At 39.6% G+C, this 14,909-nt stretch overlaps 2 protein-coding genes across 5 annotated transcripts; one reads left to right on the forward strand and one right to left on the reverse strand.

The window, feature by feature from the left end:
• Window positions 1-3,747: 3,747 nt before the first annotated feature.
• Window positions 3,748-6,541, forward strand: RB195_008688 (uncharacterized protein; the record flags this gene model as incomplete). 2 transcript variants are annotated; one of them, XM_064195309.1, is made up of 7 exons in its annotated part: window positions 3,748-3,852; window positions 4,607-4,968; window positions 5,580-5,679; window positions 5,781-5,856; window positions 5,916-6,042; window positions 6,101-6,178; window positions 6,280-6,541. In XM_064195309.1, 7 exons carry the CDS (start codon window positions 3,748-3,750, stop codon window positions 6,539-6,541), a joined length of 1,110 nt encoding a protein of 369 aa, XP_064046453.1. The 2 variants fall into 2 exon arrangements, with proteins under 2 accessions (XP_064046453.1, XP_064046454.1); XM_064195308.1 differs by having other exon boundaries at window positions 6,272-6,284.
• Window positions 6,327-14,790, reverse strand: RB195_008689 (uncharacterized protein; the record flags this gene model as incomplete). 3 transcript variants are annotated; one of them, XM_064195312.1, is made up of 19 exons in its annotated part: window positions 6,646-6,783; window positions 6,840-6,984; window positions 7,133-7,305; window positions 7,362-7,450; window positions 7,553-7,674; window positions 7,728-7,958; window positions 8,060-8,137; window positions 8,195-8,321; window positions 8,381-8,456; window positions 8,558-8,657; window positions 9,269-9,630; window positions 10,384-10,472; window positions 11,837-11,927; window positions 12,309-12,457; window positions 12,523-12,637; window positions 12,950-12,987; window positions 13,295-13,362; window positions 14,023-14,087; window positions 14,462-14,512. In XM_064195312.1, 19 exons carry the CDS (start codon window positions 14,510-14,512, stop codon window positions 6,646-6,648), a joined length of 2,307 nt encoding a protein of 768 aa, XP_064046456.1. The 3 variants fall into 3 exon arrangements, with proteins under 3 accessions (XP_064046455.1, XP_064046456.1, XP_064046457.1); XM_064195310.1 differs by lacking the exons at window positions 11,837-11,927; window positions 12,309-12,457; window positions 12,523-12,637; ... (2 more) ...; window positions 14,023-14,087; window positions 14,462-14,512 and adding an exon at window positions 6,327-6,590 and having other exon boundaries at window positions 6,676-6,783; window positions 10,384-10,488; XM_064195311.1 differs by lacking the exons at window positions 6,646-6,783; window positions 6,840-6,984; window positions 7,133-7,305; ... (8 more) ...; window positions 10,384-10,472; window positions 11,837-11,927 and adding exons at window positions 11,965-12,210; window positions 14,660-14,790 and having other exon boundaries at window positions 14,462-14,573.
• Between the last annotated feature and the right edge of the window lie 119 nt (window positions 14,791-14,909).

Here is a 14,909-nt window from a genome sequence, read left to right on the forward strand (position 1 = left end):
AAACAAAAAAAACGAACTATTGCGGAAACTGCGGGCGTCGCCATGGAAATCCCGTAGTCCATGAAAGTGCGGCTGGAGCGCGTCACACCTCCTTAGGATCTGACTGCCGTCATACATCTTTCCATGTGGTGTGTTTTTGTGATCGAGTGTACGGGGCTTTGCACATGTTTCACGTTATCATTACAGCAGAAATGTCTGGAAAGGGTATGACGAATTTTTCGGATTTATGAACTATGAAGAAGTCGCTCTTTATATTTGAAAGTGTTCTGGTCTTGTGTTCGGTGCTCCGAGATAGCGCAGTCCGTTAACATTTAATTTTTTTTTTCTGGGGGGGGGGGTTGGTTGCATCGTTTTGCTTTCAAAAACATTTCCTTCTACTTGCTTACGTACTTAAAGAAGCAATAGTGTGATTTTAGGCAACTAAAATAAAGTGTTCTTCGTTATTTTCGAACAAGTCCGGAATATTTCGTGATACCAGGAGGAGCTTCTTGAAAATCTTCAAAAGAACCCAGTTCCAACAAACTTTACAATACTGCATGTCTATTTCTACTTATCTGATAGATCCTAAGTGTTCGTTGGCTCTAAGCTCATCAACCTGTCTTCCTGTGTATGTTTTTTGTTTTCTATTTGTTACAGTTTGGTTTACTTGAATGAATGTTTGTTGTGGACTTGTAATTTTAATTTTTGAGTCGTATAGGTCCTTAGTGCTGCTTTTTAAGCCTTTCTCCATTTATTTTCGTTCCTCATTCCCTCAAAAGCCACTTATCGCTACAATTATGTTGTATCTTTAGAACATGACCACTCCAGTACCTTTTCAAATGTCGCCCAGGCTAGGTACGATAGGGAAGAGTAGGACCATCATCAAATGAAGGGGGTTAGCACATGGGATTCACCTCAAGTGATGAGGATCTCTTCGCCAACTGTCCTAAAGTGTAGGAGTCCTTTTAGGAACTGCCTGAAAGTGAAGAAGGTCCCTTCGAAAACCATTCAAAAGTGAAGGGTGTCGGAGCATCGGCTTCGACTATCGCATCTATGATGTCGCTGTCATGTTGTCATAAATAATCCCGATGTTTTGTTGAAAGATTCGTATATGCGCATATGCAGAGGAACTCATGAACAGATACTTGCAGTTTAAATAAAGTTCTGAATTCAGTGTTCACGATAAAGAGTGTGCTAACCAATTTTTAAAGGCATCACCCCACGAATCTGAGGTGGTGCAGATTTAAGGTGGAGTATTCTTATAAGGGATATTAGATTATGCAGAGGAGGTTGATTTCGTCCATTTCTTCCTAATTGCCGTAAAAAACGGTCCGGAAGATGCGGCGCTGCACAAGGCTGGCGCGCTCCAGTCGAACTCCTTATAGAAAGAAGTGCGCCAGAATGCCCGAAGCCGTATCTTCTGGGCGGTTTTTTACGGCAATTGGGAGTAAATGGACGGAATCACTCCCCTTTCCATAATCTACTATCCCGTATACAAATACTCCACCTGAAATCCGTACCACCTCAGATTCGTGGGGTGATGCCTTTAAATGTCGAGGTCATAGATACGATAGTCGGAGCCGGTGCTCTCACCCCCTTCACCTTTGAACTGTTGGGGAAGGGACGTCCTTCATTTTTAAATGGCTGGTGAAATTACTCCCTTCCCATTTGGAACGGTTGGCAAAAGGACTCCCTTCATTTGAGCTGCACACCACGGGCTAAACCCCCTTCACCTGGGGAGGGTCCAGCTTCCAACTATCGCACCTATGGTCGAAGTTTTCTGTCAGAGTTTTCTCCTCATCAGCAGCACAGTTGTAGTCTACGAAGAATAAGTATAATATAAGTATATGTAATAAGTAGCAAAAAAGAAGAGAGGAGAGAGTATAGACGGGTCGAAACGAAGCAAAGCTTTGTGCAGTTACGCAAGCGATTGAGCTCAAAGCGGTATGAAGAAGCGAAGCGGTTAGGATCGCGGAGGGACCCTTGCTAGCACTTTCAGTCGTTGCAGTTCGTGATTGTCCCACTTCAATCACAAATTGCAGCTTCACCGCGCCACTTCGAGTGTGGATGCTTCTGCAATTACACGACCTACAGGTCTTTTTGACCCGACTATATCTGCCAGAGGAAGAACGTACGCTGCGGCGAGCATATCTCCCGCACATTCGGTTGGCAAAAGTTAGGATTTTTGGCTTGAATGTAGCCATCCCTCATAAACGAAACCGGAAAGGGGCGGCCGTAGGATCTGAGTGGAGATTCTTGAGACGTGAACTACCTAGCGAAGCTCAATGAGATGCATGTGCTAGCTGCTTCTATAAACATCTTTAAGCAGGAATTAGAAGAAGAGTTTAAAAAACAACAACGAAATGGCTGCACGGAAAAAGGTTACCCTGCTATTCATGTGTTCGGACCTTATCAAAGTAGGTATCCAACAGCTGATAACGAGCTCCGAATTGATTTGTTTAGGCTTTTGCCTAGTAAACATTTTTTTTTGGAGTTGATTAGTTTATGTCTCTCAAACTGTTTTCTTATTTAGTTGTAGCGTTTTCAAATCAGTAATAGAAATATTAATATTGGGTATTGTGAAAGTAGCGTTTATTGTAGGTATAAAAAATCCTTAACTACAAAGACGAAAAGATTAATAAACAAGGAATTCTTAACACTTATAACACCGGAAATAGACTTAAGTATACTGTATGCGATGCTTGTCGGTTTCACTCTTTCATAATGCAATTTGCACTTTAGAAATAGACCTGAACTTTAGAAATGAACGAAATTATTCTCGAGATCATGTTCTACTAAAAAGAATTTCCTTCTTAGTAGAATATAGTCGTCGTGGGATCCCATTCATTCAGGTGAGCGCGCGAAATTGCGCAGCGCATGCTATTTCTCTGCTTTTCGCATATTTCCTCACTTCTCTACCCTTTTCCAATCTGGCCTATTTTATGTGTTGGAAGCGTTCGGCGGTGGATTACAGCTTCTAATGTCTGTCCTGTAATAATTGTCATTTTTTCAAATAAGAGTATGGAAAGGAAGAACAAGAAAAACCTCCAATAAAAAAAAAGAATCCTAGATCTAGTAGGGTCAAAACGACACGAAACACAGTGCTGTTGCATAAGCGGTTGCGCTCAAAGCGCTTTGGTGTAGCGTAGCGGTTAGGATCGAGTGGGGACCCATGCTAGGACCTTTCACCTCTGTAATCCGCGATGGTCCCAACTCGATTCTAATGGCTATTTCCACAGCGTCGCTTACGCAACTGCACCTTGATTCATATCGTTTTGATCCGACTGCATGTACTGTAGCTCATTCTGGGACAATCCTTTAACTTATGGTCGATCCAGACTAACGTTTGCTAAGAAGGTTTTAGAGTGATGCCATTGTTTGTAGCTAGTACTGTATTATTGTAATTGAAAGTTGAATCATGAGGCTCATCGTATTATGTTGTCACTGGTCTTGCTTTGAACTCATTCAGTAATTTCACTTTCTGCGTGGAATATTTTTTTTTCCACAACTTGTCTATTGTTCAATGAGCATGACGTATTTCATGTTTATTCTGTCCTGTGTCGCTTACATGTAACATCGTGGAGACTGATCTTGATTCATAGGCTTGGTAGCCATAATATATAGGATCGCTTCGCTTCTGCGTGTTTTATTTGTTTGCACCTTTCCTTATCCTGCAAACAATTCAATCTCAACATAAATGTACTCTTCCTGCTTCGTGCCAGCGTTTTAATGTTCGTGACACTATTTAGAGCACAAAAGTTCTGAAAAATGTCGTTGAAAGTAGAGCAATGCATCACTTCACTGCAATCCGCACCAGCTGGGACGACAGTTCATCGATTGGTGTCGTTGACAAGGGAACGAATTGCGTTCAAGGTGAAATTATCTGAATTTCTAAGCAATAATTTCTAAGGAACATATTTCAGTTTTGATTTTTAAACTTTTATTTTTATGCCCGCTAATTTTGCAGTTTCAATTTTACCCTTTAGAACTATGCTGCACAATCATTTCTAATTTTTTTCAAATTAGTTTACGAAGAAAGGAAACGACGAGCTGTCTGAGCCGAAAATTTGATGGCTGGAAAAGTGAGAGGAAGAATTTGGTGCTACCCATGTTTTTTTTTTTCATTCTGGCTATCGAATAGCACCATTGCAAAACTTTCGACCCAGCAAGGACTCGAACCTTGAATCTTCGGTTTAGGAGACCGACGCCTTATCCATTAGGCCACAGGGCCACCCGCAGTGAGTGGCGAGATTTCCCTTCTACAATTTTCTCTGAAAATCGCTAGCATCATCTTAATTACTTGGATAGACTGCGGTTAGCTTACATTGGAATGTTGCATTTTCAGTTTTCTTCGGTTTTTTTTAATTCTAGGTTACCAATTACCATTATGTTTGTTTCCATGTGTTTTCTTTTCTGCTATTATACATAGCTGTAATTTCAGCACAAAAAGACCAAAAAAGGAACGTAAACATGAATTTTTTAGGTTTTGATCTTCAAGGAATTTTAGCATTGCTGGAAGGTTCCTGTATCTCGGTATCCGTGAAATAAAAATGCTGCCTTTTGCACAAATTGAAACTTTTTGTAGAGGCCATTGTATCCTTGTATACAATAATTCCTCTTCTTTAAGGTCGAAATCAGTGAAAAATCAAGACATTACGTGGTGTATCCGATAGAAGGATTCATCGACAGTGGAGAAATGGTCAGGCTGACAGTCAGGCCGACCACAAATAAATTTACTCCTGCTAACCTCGTGATCAGATGGGCAGAGACTGACGACGACGTTGTTGATGTGCTGATGGCATTGAGAGGGAATGGCCGAGCCGGTCAGATAATTCATCCTTTGAATCCGAGGAACCACTGTGATGAAGTGCGATATCCGTCTGCTTTATTGAAAGTCGATGACGATGAGTGGGCGGATGCACGAAGATCGTGGTTATTAGTAAAATTTGGCTATGCAACTGTTGCGATAAGGGACGAAAACGTGATATGGTGAGTGTTCAGACATAAGCAGTTCTTTATACACCAGTAGCCAAGATAATAATAATGTGAACGGCTCTTCATAGGTAATGATTTGAAGCAATCATTCCCTTCAAATTATAGGAAATGATCGTTTGTGGTGCGCTACGCACACATATTCTTCTGAGATCGTTAGTAGGCCGAAGAAAACAGCAGGAAAATGTGAATAATTTTCGCGAATGTTGCAGAAAGTTATGGGAAAGAATAAGAAGTTAGTAAAATTACTGATGACGCCCTTGCGACATACTATACATTCTTCAATCTTACTCATAATTGTAGCTTTTCGTTTGCGTTCTTTTCTATTACTGTTAAGGATACTAGGCTAAAAAGTAAAGTTTTGCCACTGTTTATTGCGTACTTGCCTACTTTCAGAGTAGTGCTTGAAAATCACAACCACATCAAGTCAATCACAAATCGCTTTTGTCATGTCTTCTCCTTTATTTTTTTTTCAAACACATGAATCCACATTTCGTTACGGTATCAGGAAATATGGATATAGTGTACCTGAATCGTCTTTTAGTTGAGGGTGGAAGAGGTGCTCATCAATTTGGATGCGTTTTTTTAAACTACTCCCATTGTTACAGGAAAGCTGTTTCGAAAATCACTGAAGAGCTGAGTTCCAATCACATTTTTCTTGAAGATAGACCACTATTCTGCAGTCTTTCATGCCTTAGCGAGAAACAGGTGACTCGAATTGGTAGACACTTCCCTTGATTTCTCATTTTCTGGTTTCTTTGGTGGTTCTAGTTCTGAGTTTTCGATCGTCGAAAGTTTGTTACCTACAGATTGTGAATGATATCTGGAATCATCTCCAAGCAGCGAAACCGGGTAGCTATCCGGTTCTTTTACTTATTGATGACTGTAAGTTCATTTAGATTAATCAAGAAATGATCGATGTGGAACTACTGCATGTGTTACAGATCATGGCAGATTTACCAACCTTATAAAACACCATTTCTCAAAACACATGTATATTTTTCAACTGAGCGGCGAAGAAGTGGTTGATATCGCTGCAAGTTCCGAGGAGAGACCGTTCGTGGAGTTGAGGTATTTTGGTCTGGTAGGGTGACTTTTTTTCGCATTTTGAGATAATTGCTATCTTAAGTGGGTGGTGCCGAGAGTTCACCTCGCTCGTAATGCAGTCTGAAGAAGAGAAATTGCAATCATCTAACTTTTCTTCGAAGTAAGTGCCAAGAAAATAGTTTCCTATTTTTGATGAAGTCACGAATTGCAGATCACAAATTTGATAAAGTCACAACTTTGTATTAACTTTTAGTTTTCCAGTCTAGGCGGTGCATATTTTCCCAACGAAGAGCCTCCAGATCGAGATCTCATGCGTGACGATCAACAGCGCGATTCATACGGTACACATGGGAGACCTCCGGACAATCCACATCATATTTATGAAGAAGTCCCAAATGGTCGGCACCGACCTCATGGAGAATATCAAGATGATCGGTATACCTATAGTCAGAAGTGGGAGGAGCAGAGCAGCACTCATGAAGAAAATCTGAGGTATTTCTATAGTACTCAAGAGATCTTTTAGACGATTTTTGCTCAATTTGAAGACAATCTCGCCGAGTATCACCAAAATGCTACAGAAGAAAAAAAAAACGCACAGTGACAGTACAGCGTCAAAAACAAAATAGATTATAAGTACAGCTTACAGCTAAATCTCACTTTTAAAGACACGGCCATTTCTTCCAGCCAATTGCGTGCGGGCATTTCACTCCAAAACACTTCTGGAAGCGCAGTAAGAACACTGTAGTAGGTTTTCCATGCAGTACACTAGAAGGTAAAACATATGAAATATTGAAGAAAAGAAAACTTCATTTGCAACATACTGTTTCTTTCCCATAACACCCGTAATTATCAATAGTTGAGAAGAGAGTCATGATAGATACAAGAAAGTCACATAGCTCATTGTTCCAAGTACGGGGATCTTCAGTGGCAGGATAGCCGAACCAGTCGCAAACATTCTGGATGTATCTGTCAATACAGATGTAGAGGAAAGAAGTTAAAAAACAAACAACTATTGCTTAATAAGTAAAAAAGGTGTTTGCTTATCGCTGCAGTTTGACAGCTCATCAATATCTGACCTTTAGAAGAAAGACGAAGAAGAAAAGCTTTTGCGCACCTTGACGAAACTATAGACTGAATAATACGACGAGAGGCATTGTAAACTTCGGGCAAATCACTTCCGGTAGAACATGCAATATTGACGAGTTGCATTAACTTGATATTTGGAACCATATCACGAAACGGCGATGTTATCCGATTGAAAAAAGAAGGGGCAGCGAGGTATAATGACTGGAAAGCTCACTAGATAGGTTTGTCTTCGGAGAATCAAATCGTAAAATACTGACGATATTTCCGTCTGAACGATTATCTCTCGCGTAGACCAATGCTAATTCTATATCGTGAGAAGTGGCTATCTTCGTACTATCAGAAGATCCTGCAATATAGAAAAATTAGCATGAGATAAAGTACACAGACCACAAAAAGCTATGATTGGTCACCAAAAATTTTTGGAAACTGTGACGAAGAAACCACCTACCACAGTCATCAATTTCTTCGCTGGACGTTTCACTCCAGACATAGTCCAAATTGCTGTGATTGTCCCAAGATGCGTAACGAGAGTCGTCTGGGGACGTTTCATGTGAGCCTTGTCGAGATTGTCTTCAAATTGAGCAAAAATCGTCTAAAAGATCTCTTGAGTACTATAGAAATACCTCAGATTTTCTTCATGAGTGCTGCTCTGCTCCTCCCACTTCTGACTATAGGTATACCGATCATCTTGATATTCTCCATGAGGTCGGTGCCGACCATTTGGGACTTCTTCATAAATATGATGTGGATTGTCCGGAGGTCTCCCATGTGTACCGTATGAATCGCGCTGTTGATCGTCACGCATGAGATCTCGATCTGGAGGCTCTTCGTTGGGAAAATATGCACCGCCTAGACTGGAAAACTAAAAGTTAATACAAAGTTGTGACTTTATCAAATTTGTGATCTGCAATTCGTGACTTCATCAAAAATAGGAAACTATTTTCTTGGCACTTACTTCGAAGAAAAGTTAGATGATTGCAATTTCTCTTCTTCAGACTGCATTACGAGCGAGGTGAACTCTCGGCACCACCCACTTAAGATAGCAATTATCTCAAAATGCGAAAAAAGTCACCCTACCAGACCAAAATACCTCAACTCCACGAACGGTCTCTCCTCGGAACTTGCAGCGATATCAACCACTTCTTCGCCGCTCAGTTGAAAAATATACATGTGTTTTGAGAAATGGTGTTTTATAAGGTTGGTAAATCTGCCATGATCTGTAACACATGCAGTAGTTCCACATCGATCATTTCTTGATTAATCTAAATGAACTTACAGTCATCAATAAGTAAAAGAACCGGATAGCTACCCGGTTTCGCTGCTTGGAGATGATTCCAGATATCATTCACAATCTGTAGGTAACAAACTTTCGACGATCGAAAACTCAGAACTAGAACCACCAAAGAAACCAGAAAATGAGAAATCAAGGGAAGTGTCTACCAATTCGAGTCACCTGTTTCTCGCTAAGGCATGAAAGACTGCAGAATAGTGGTCTATCTTCAAGAAAAATGTGATTGGAACTCAGCTCTTCAGTGATTTTCGAAACAGCTTTCCTGTAACAATGGGAGTAGTTTAAAAAAACGCATCCAAATTGATGAGCACCTCTTCCACCCTCAACTAAAAGACGATTCAGGTACACTATATCCATATTTCCTGATACCGTAACGAAATGTGGATTCATGTGTTTGAAAAAAAAATAAAGGAGAAGACATGACAAAAGCGATTTGTGATTGACTTGATGTGGTTGTGATTTTCAAGCACTACTCTGAAAGTAGGCAAGTACGCAATAAACAGTGGCAAAACTTTACTTTTTAGCCTAGTATCCTTAACAGTAATAGAAAAGAACGCAAACGAAAAGCTACAATTATGAGTAAGATTGAAGAATGTATAGTATGTCGCAAGGGCGTCATCAGTAATTTTACTAACTTCTTATTCTTTCCCATAACTTTCTGCAACATTCGCGAAAATTATTCACATTTTCCTGCTGTTTTCTTCGGCCTACTAACGATCTCAGAAGAATATGTGTGCGTAGCGCACCACAAACGATCATTTCCTATAATTTGAAGGGAATGATTGCTTCAAATCATTACCTATGAAGAGCCGTTCACATTATTATTATCTTGGCTACTGGTGTATAAAGAACTGCTTATGTCTGAACACTCACCATATCACGTTTTCGTCCCTTATCGCAACAGTTGCATAGCCAAATTTTACTAATAACCACGATCTTCGTGCATCCGCCCACTCATCGTCATCGACTTTCAATAAAGCAGACGGATATCGCACTTCATCACAGTGGTTCCTCGGATTCAAAGGATGAATTATCTGACCGGCTCGGCCATTCCCTCTCAATGCCATCAGCACATCAACAACGTCGTCGTCAGTCTCTGCCCATCTGATCACGAGGTTAGCAGGAGTAAATTTATTTGTGGTCGGCCTGACTGTCAGCCTGACCATTTCTCCACTGTCGATGAATCCTTCTATCGGATACACCACGTAATGTCTTGATTTTTCACTGATTTCGACCTTAAAGAAGAGGAATTATTGTATACAAGGATACAATGGCCTCTACAAAAAGTTTCAATTTGTGCAAAAGGCAGCATTTTTATTTCACGGATACCGAGATACAGGAACCTTCCAGCAATGCTAAAATTCCTTGAAGATCAAAACCTAAAAAATTCATGTTTACGTTCCTTTTTTGGTCTTTTTGTGCTGAAATTACAGCTATGTATAATAGCAGAAAAGAAAACACATGGAAACAAACATAATGGTAATTGGTAACCTAGAATTAAAAAAACCGAAGAAAACTGAAAATGGAACATTCCAATGTAAGCTGACTGCAGTTTATCCAAGTAATTAAGATGTTGCTAGCGATTTTCAGAGAAAATTGTAGAAGGGAAATCTCGCCACTCACTGCGGGTGGCCCTGTGGCCTAATGGATAAGGCGTCGGTCTCCTAAACCGAAGATTCAAGGTTCGAGTCCTTGCTGGGTCGAAAGTTTTGCAATGGTGCTATTCGATAGCCAGAATGAAAAAAAAAAACATGGGTAGCACCAAATTCTTCCTCTCACTTTTCCAGCCATCAAATTTTCGGCTCAGACAGCTCGTCGTTTCCTTTCTTCGTAAACTAATTTGAAAAAAATTAGAAATGATTGTGCAGCATAGTTCTAAAGGGTAAAATTGAAACTGCAAAATTAGCGGGCATAAAAATAAAAGTTTAAAAATCAAAACTGAAATATGTTCCTTAGAAATTATTGCTTAGAAATTCAGATAATTTCACCTTGAACGCAATTCGTTCCCTTGTCAACGACACCAATCGATGAACTGTCGTCCCAGCTGGTGCGGATTGCAGTGAAGTGATGCATTGCTCTACTTTCAACGACATTTTTCAGAACTTTTGTGCTCTAAATAGTGTCACGAACATTAAAACGCTGGCACGAAGCAGGAAGAGTACATTTATGTTGAGATTGAATTGTTTGCAGGATAAGGAAAGGTGCAAACAAATAAAACACGCAGAAGCGAAGCGATCCTATATATTATGGCTACCAAGCCTATGAATCAAGATCAGTCTCCACGATGTTACATGTAAGCGACACAGGACAGAATAAACATGAAATACGTCATGCTCATTGAACAATAGACAAGTTGTGGAAAAAAAAATATTCCACGCAGAAAGTGAAATTACTGAATGAGTTCAAAGCAAGACCAGTGACAACATAATACGATGAGCCTCATGATTCAACTTTCAATTACAATAATACAGTACTAGCTACAAACAATGGCATCACTCTAAAACCTTCTTAGCAAACGTTAGTCTGGATCGACCATAAGTTAAAGGATTGTCCCAGAATGAGCTACAGTACATGCAGTCGGATCAAAACGATATGAATCAAGGTGCAGTTGCGTAAGCGACGCTGTGGAAATAGCCATTAGAATCGAGTTGGGACCATCGCGGATTACAGAGGTGAAAGGTCCTAGCATGGGTCCCCACTCGATCCTAACCGCTACGCTACACCAAAGCGCTTTGAGCGCAACCGCTTATGCAACAGCACTGTGTTTCGTGTCGTTTTGACCCTACTAGATCTAGGATTCTTTTTTTTATTGGAGGTTTTTCTTGTTCTTCCTTTCCATACTCTTATTTGAAAAAATGACAATTATTACAGGACAGACATTAGAAGCTGTAATCCACCGCCGAACGCTTCCAACACATAAAATAGGCCAGATTGGAAAAGGGTAGAGAAGTGAGGAAATATGCGAAAAGCAGAGAAATAGCATGCGCTGCGCAATTTCGCGCGCTCACCTGAATGAATGGGATCCCACGACGACTATATTCTACTAAGAAGGAAATTCTTTTTAGTAGAACATGATCTCGAGAATAATTTCGTTCATTTCTAAAGTTCAGGTCTATTTCTAAAGTGCAAATTGCATTATGAAAGAGTGAAACCGACAAGCATCGCATACAGTATACTTAAGTCTATTTCCGGTGTTATAAGTGTTAAGAATTCCTTGTTTATTAATCTTTTCGTCTTTGTAGTTAAGGATTTTTTATACCTACAATAAACGCTACTTTCACAATACCCAATATTAATATTTCTATTACTGATTTGAAAACGCTACAACTAAATAAGAAAACAGTTTGAGAGACATAAACTAATCAACTCCAAAAAAATGTTTACTACGCAAAAGCCTAAACAAATCAATTCGGAGCTCGTTATCAGCTGTTGGATACCTACTTTGATAAGGTCCGAACACATGAATAGCAGGGTAACCTTTTTCCGTGCAGCCATTTCGTTGTTGTTTTTTAAACTCTTCTTCTAATTCCTGCTTAAAGATGTTTATAGAAGCAGCTAGCACATGCATCTCATTGAGCTTCGCTAGGTAGTTCACGTCTCAAGAATCTCCACTCAGATCCTACGGCCGCCCCTTTCCGGTTTCGTTTATGAGGGATGGCTACATTCAAGCCAAAAATCCTAACTTTTGCCAACCGAATGTGCGGGAGATATGCTCGCCGCAGCGTACGTTCTTCCTCTGGCAGATATAGTCGGGTCAAAAGACCTGTAGGTCGTGTAATTGCAGAAGCATCCACACTCGAAGTGGCGCGGTGAAGCTGCAATTTGTGATTGAAGTGGGACAATCACGAACTGCAACGACTGAAAGTGCTAGCAAGGGTCCCTCCGCGATCCTAACCGCTTCGCTTCTTCATACCGCTTTGAGCTCAATCGCTTGCGTATTTTCAACAAACTGATCGACAGCACTATTCGTGAAAGCAATGACCAACATTGGCTCCGTAATCCCCCAACGTGATCGATTTTGAAGTATTACACTAGCAATTTCAGCTCCAATGAAAGTTTTTCCTAATAAAAAAAGTGCTCAAAAAAGTCACCTAGCCATGGAGCTTCAGAAATTTCCAAAAACGCACCTGTTCCAGGAGGGCCCTGGATGATAGCAATTTCGTTGGTGATCGCTTTAATAAGCGCATTACGTTGACTATTATCCAATGTTGAAGGTTTGTACTCCTCGTCTAGCTTGTCCAGCTTAAATAATGGCGAACTTTGCAACTATCAGAAAAACTGCTTGGGGATCGAATGTCGATATTCTCAAAGTCAAAACGAATTGGATGCAGAAACAATCAATCAAAATGATTGAAGTCTCAGGTATTTTGGAAAGCAATCCTTAGTTACTGAAGTGAGAACAAACCCTACGAAATTGGAAACATATATAAAATACAGCAATGGAGTTTTTCCCCACCAGTTTTATAGAGTACAGAGAACACGTGTACTTGGTTCTCTTCAAAAACAACAATTTTTACGAAATGTTATACAAGGTAGTCAGAGAAAGACACTCACCTCGTAGATTTTACCCTCTATTTTCACTCGTTCCAATTCTGTAAAAGAAAAGTATATAAAAGATGTGTGCACAAATTTTGCATGAATGACCTTGTCGTATTAGATACGAAAGACAACGAAAAGAGAAGGAAAAAGCGATTGGAAGTCGATAATCGCATGTGGGAATTTAAAACGGAGTTCTATAATTCCATAAGATTGCTTTAATCTTCTTGCAAAATTCAATGGAACGACACAAAGTTCTTTTTACAAAGTGAATTCACCGAACGACTCGAAAATAATTATCAATATCAATCAGTATCGTTCCGTCTGAACACATGTAGAGAGTAATAATTTTCTCATACTTACCGTACGCATTGATAACACCAACTTTCTTCTTTGTTAACGATGTATCTAGTTCCTCTTCAAGATCGCTACTGAAACATGTTGTTTTTTCTTCAAAATAACGTTAAAACCGCATACACAACTTCGATGTTTGCTAAATCAAGTGCAATTTTGTTTGTAATTAGCTGGTAATTGTTGCATCAGTTCTATTTGTTTCAAGATACTGTTTTACAATTCTATCTCAGTTCATTCAATTTCTTTGTTGCTCTACTTTCGATTCATGGCACCAGATGTAAAGTTTTGGTTTTTGACTGCAACTACTTCACTTCACAGGTAGATGTAGCTTTTTTTGGAAAGGAAAAGCAGATAATTTGGTGGTCTAGACTAAACCCTATCTCAGTTACTAAGGATCTGAAGCAGGGAAGTCACCAGCACACTAGCACGGAATGCATGAATAGACCAATGTATAGTAAGCTTTGGAGAAAACCCCAAATACAATTCAGATTATCCTTGATGTCATGTTATAAGAAAAAAAAGATTATGTTCATTGCAAGCAACCAACAATACCAAATTTAGGCAATCATCAACTTTAAATGAGCAAAAATGTTGAACATATTTTCCCCATAATGAAAATTTGGAAAAAATACCGCCATGTAGTTCGCTCTCGAATTGGAAATACACTATTGGGGCTATGAACAGTCTGTTCAGGAATGGAGGAAAATATGAAGACAACGATTGAGTTTGGAACTTACTCGTATGCAGTTTTGCTTTTCGCGATTTTCGCCCTAGCACCTTGTCGAATATTCTCGTAATATTTCTGAAATTTATACTATAACTAAGTGTGATAACACCGAACAACAACATTTCGCTAAAATGTGCGTGCGCTTTCAATTTAACAGCTAAAATAAAAGCAGTGATGCTGAAAGGTACTATATGTCGTACTCACTATAGCAACAGGTTAAAGGTAAAAGAAAATTTGACACAGTGGAAACAATTTGGAACTGTCTTCACCCTTCTGCCATTTATGCATCAATCAATACACATAGTTTGGAAGAGGATTGAACAAAGCTATCTCTCAGAATTTTACAACGGAACGCTACCCTTCCATAAAACTTCTCACAAACTCCAAAAACAGAAACATATTAAAGACGTATTGGCATTTCTTGGATGAAATTAATCGAATGTGCTTACCCTTATTTCTAAATCTTCTACAATATCTTCTACATTCTCATCAATCCTCATGTAAAACGGCTTCCGTACATCACATTTGCCGTAGACAATATATCGCTCGAAAGGGATAGGGCTGTACGAGTAAAACTCTACAACGAAAAGTTTCAAAAAAGAAAATTACGATAATGACACTTCTTACACAAAGAATAGACAGCTCACAAGCGTTCGACTTCTAATACGCAATGCTTTACCTTTAGTGCCACGAGCACATATCGGTAAGCGATAAAATAGCTCTGTGGGTCAGCTATCTGGTAAGAACGATCCTTTACAATTGTACCATCCTCATCCATGAAAGTGAAAGCGATGGTCCCATCTTCTTCCTTGAAAACGAGCAGTTCTAATAGTACCTCCTTGATGAATATTTTCCGTACAGTTTTATCGCTCTACGATCTGTGCTAGCTGATAGTCC

This window comes from Necator americanus, chromosome III (assembly GCF_031761385.1).
Source record: "Necator americanus strain Aroian chromosome III, whole genome shotgun sequence".
Classification (NCBI taxonomy): domain Eukaryota; kingdom Metazoa; phylum Nematoda; class Chromadorea; order Rhabditida; family Ancylostomatidae; genus Necator; species Necator americanus.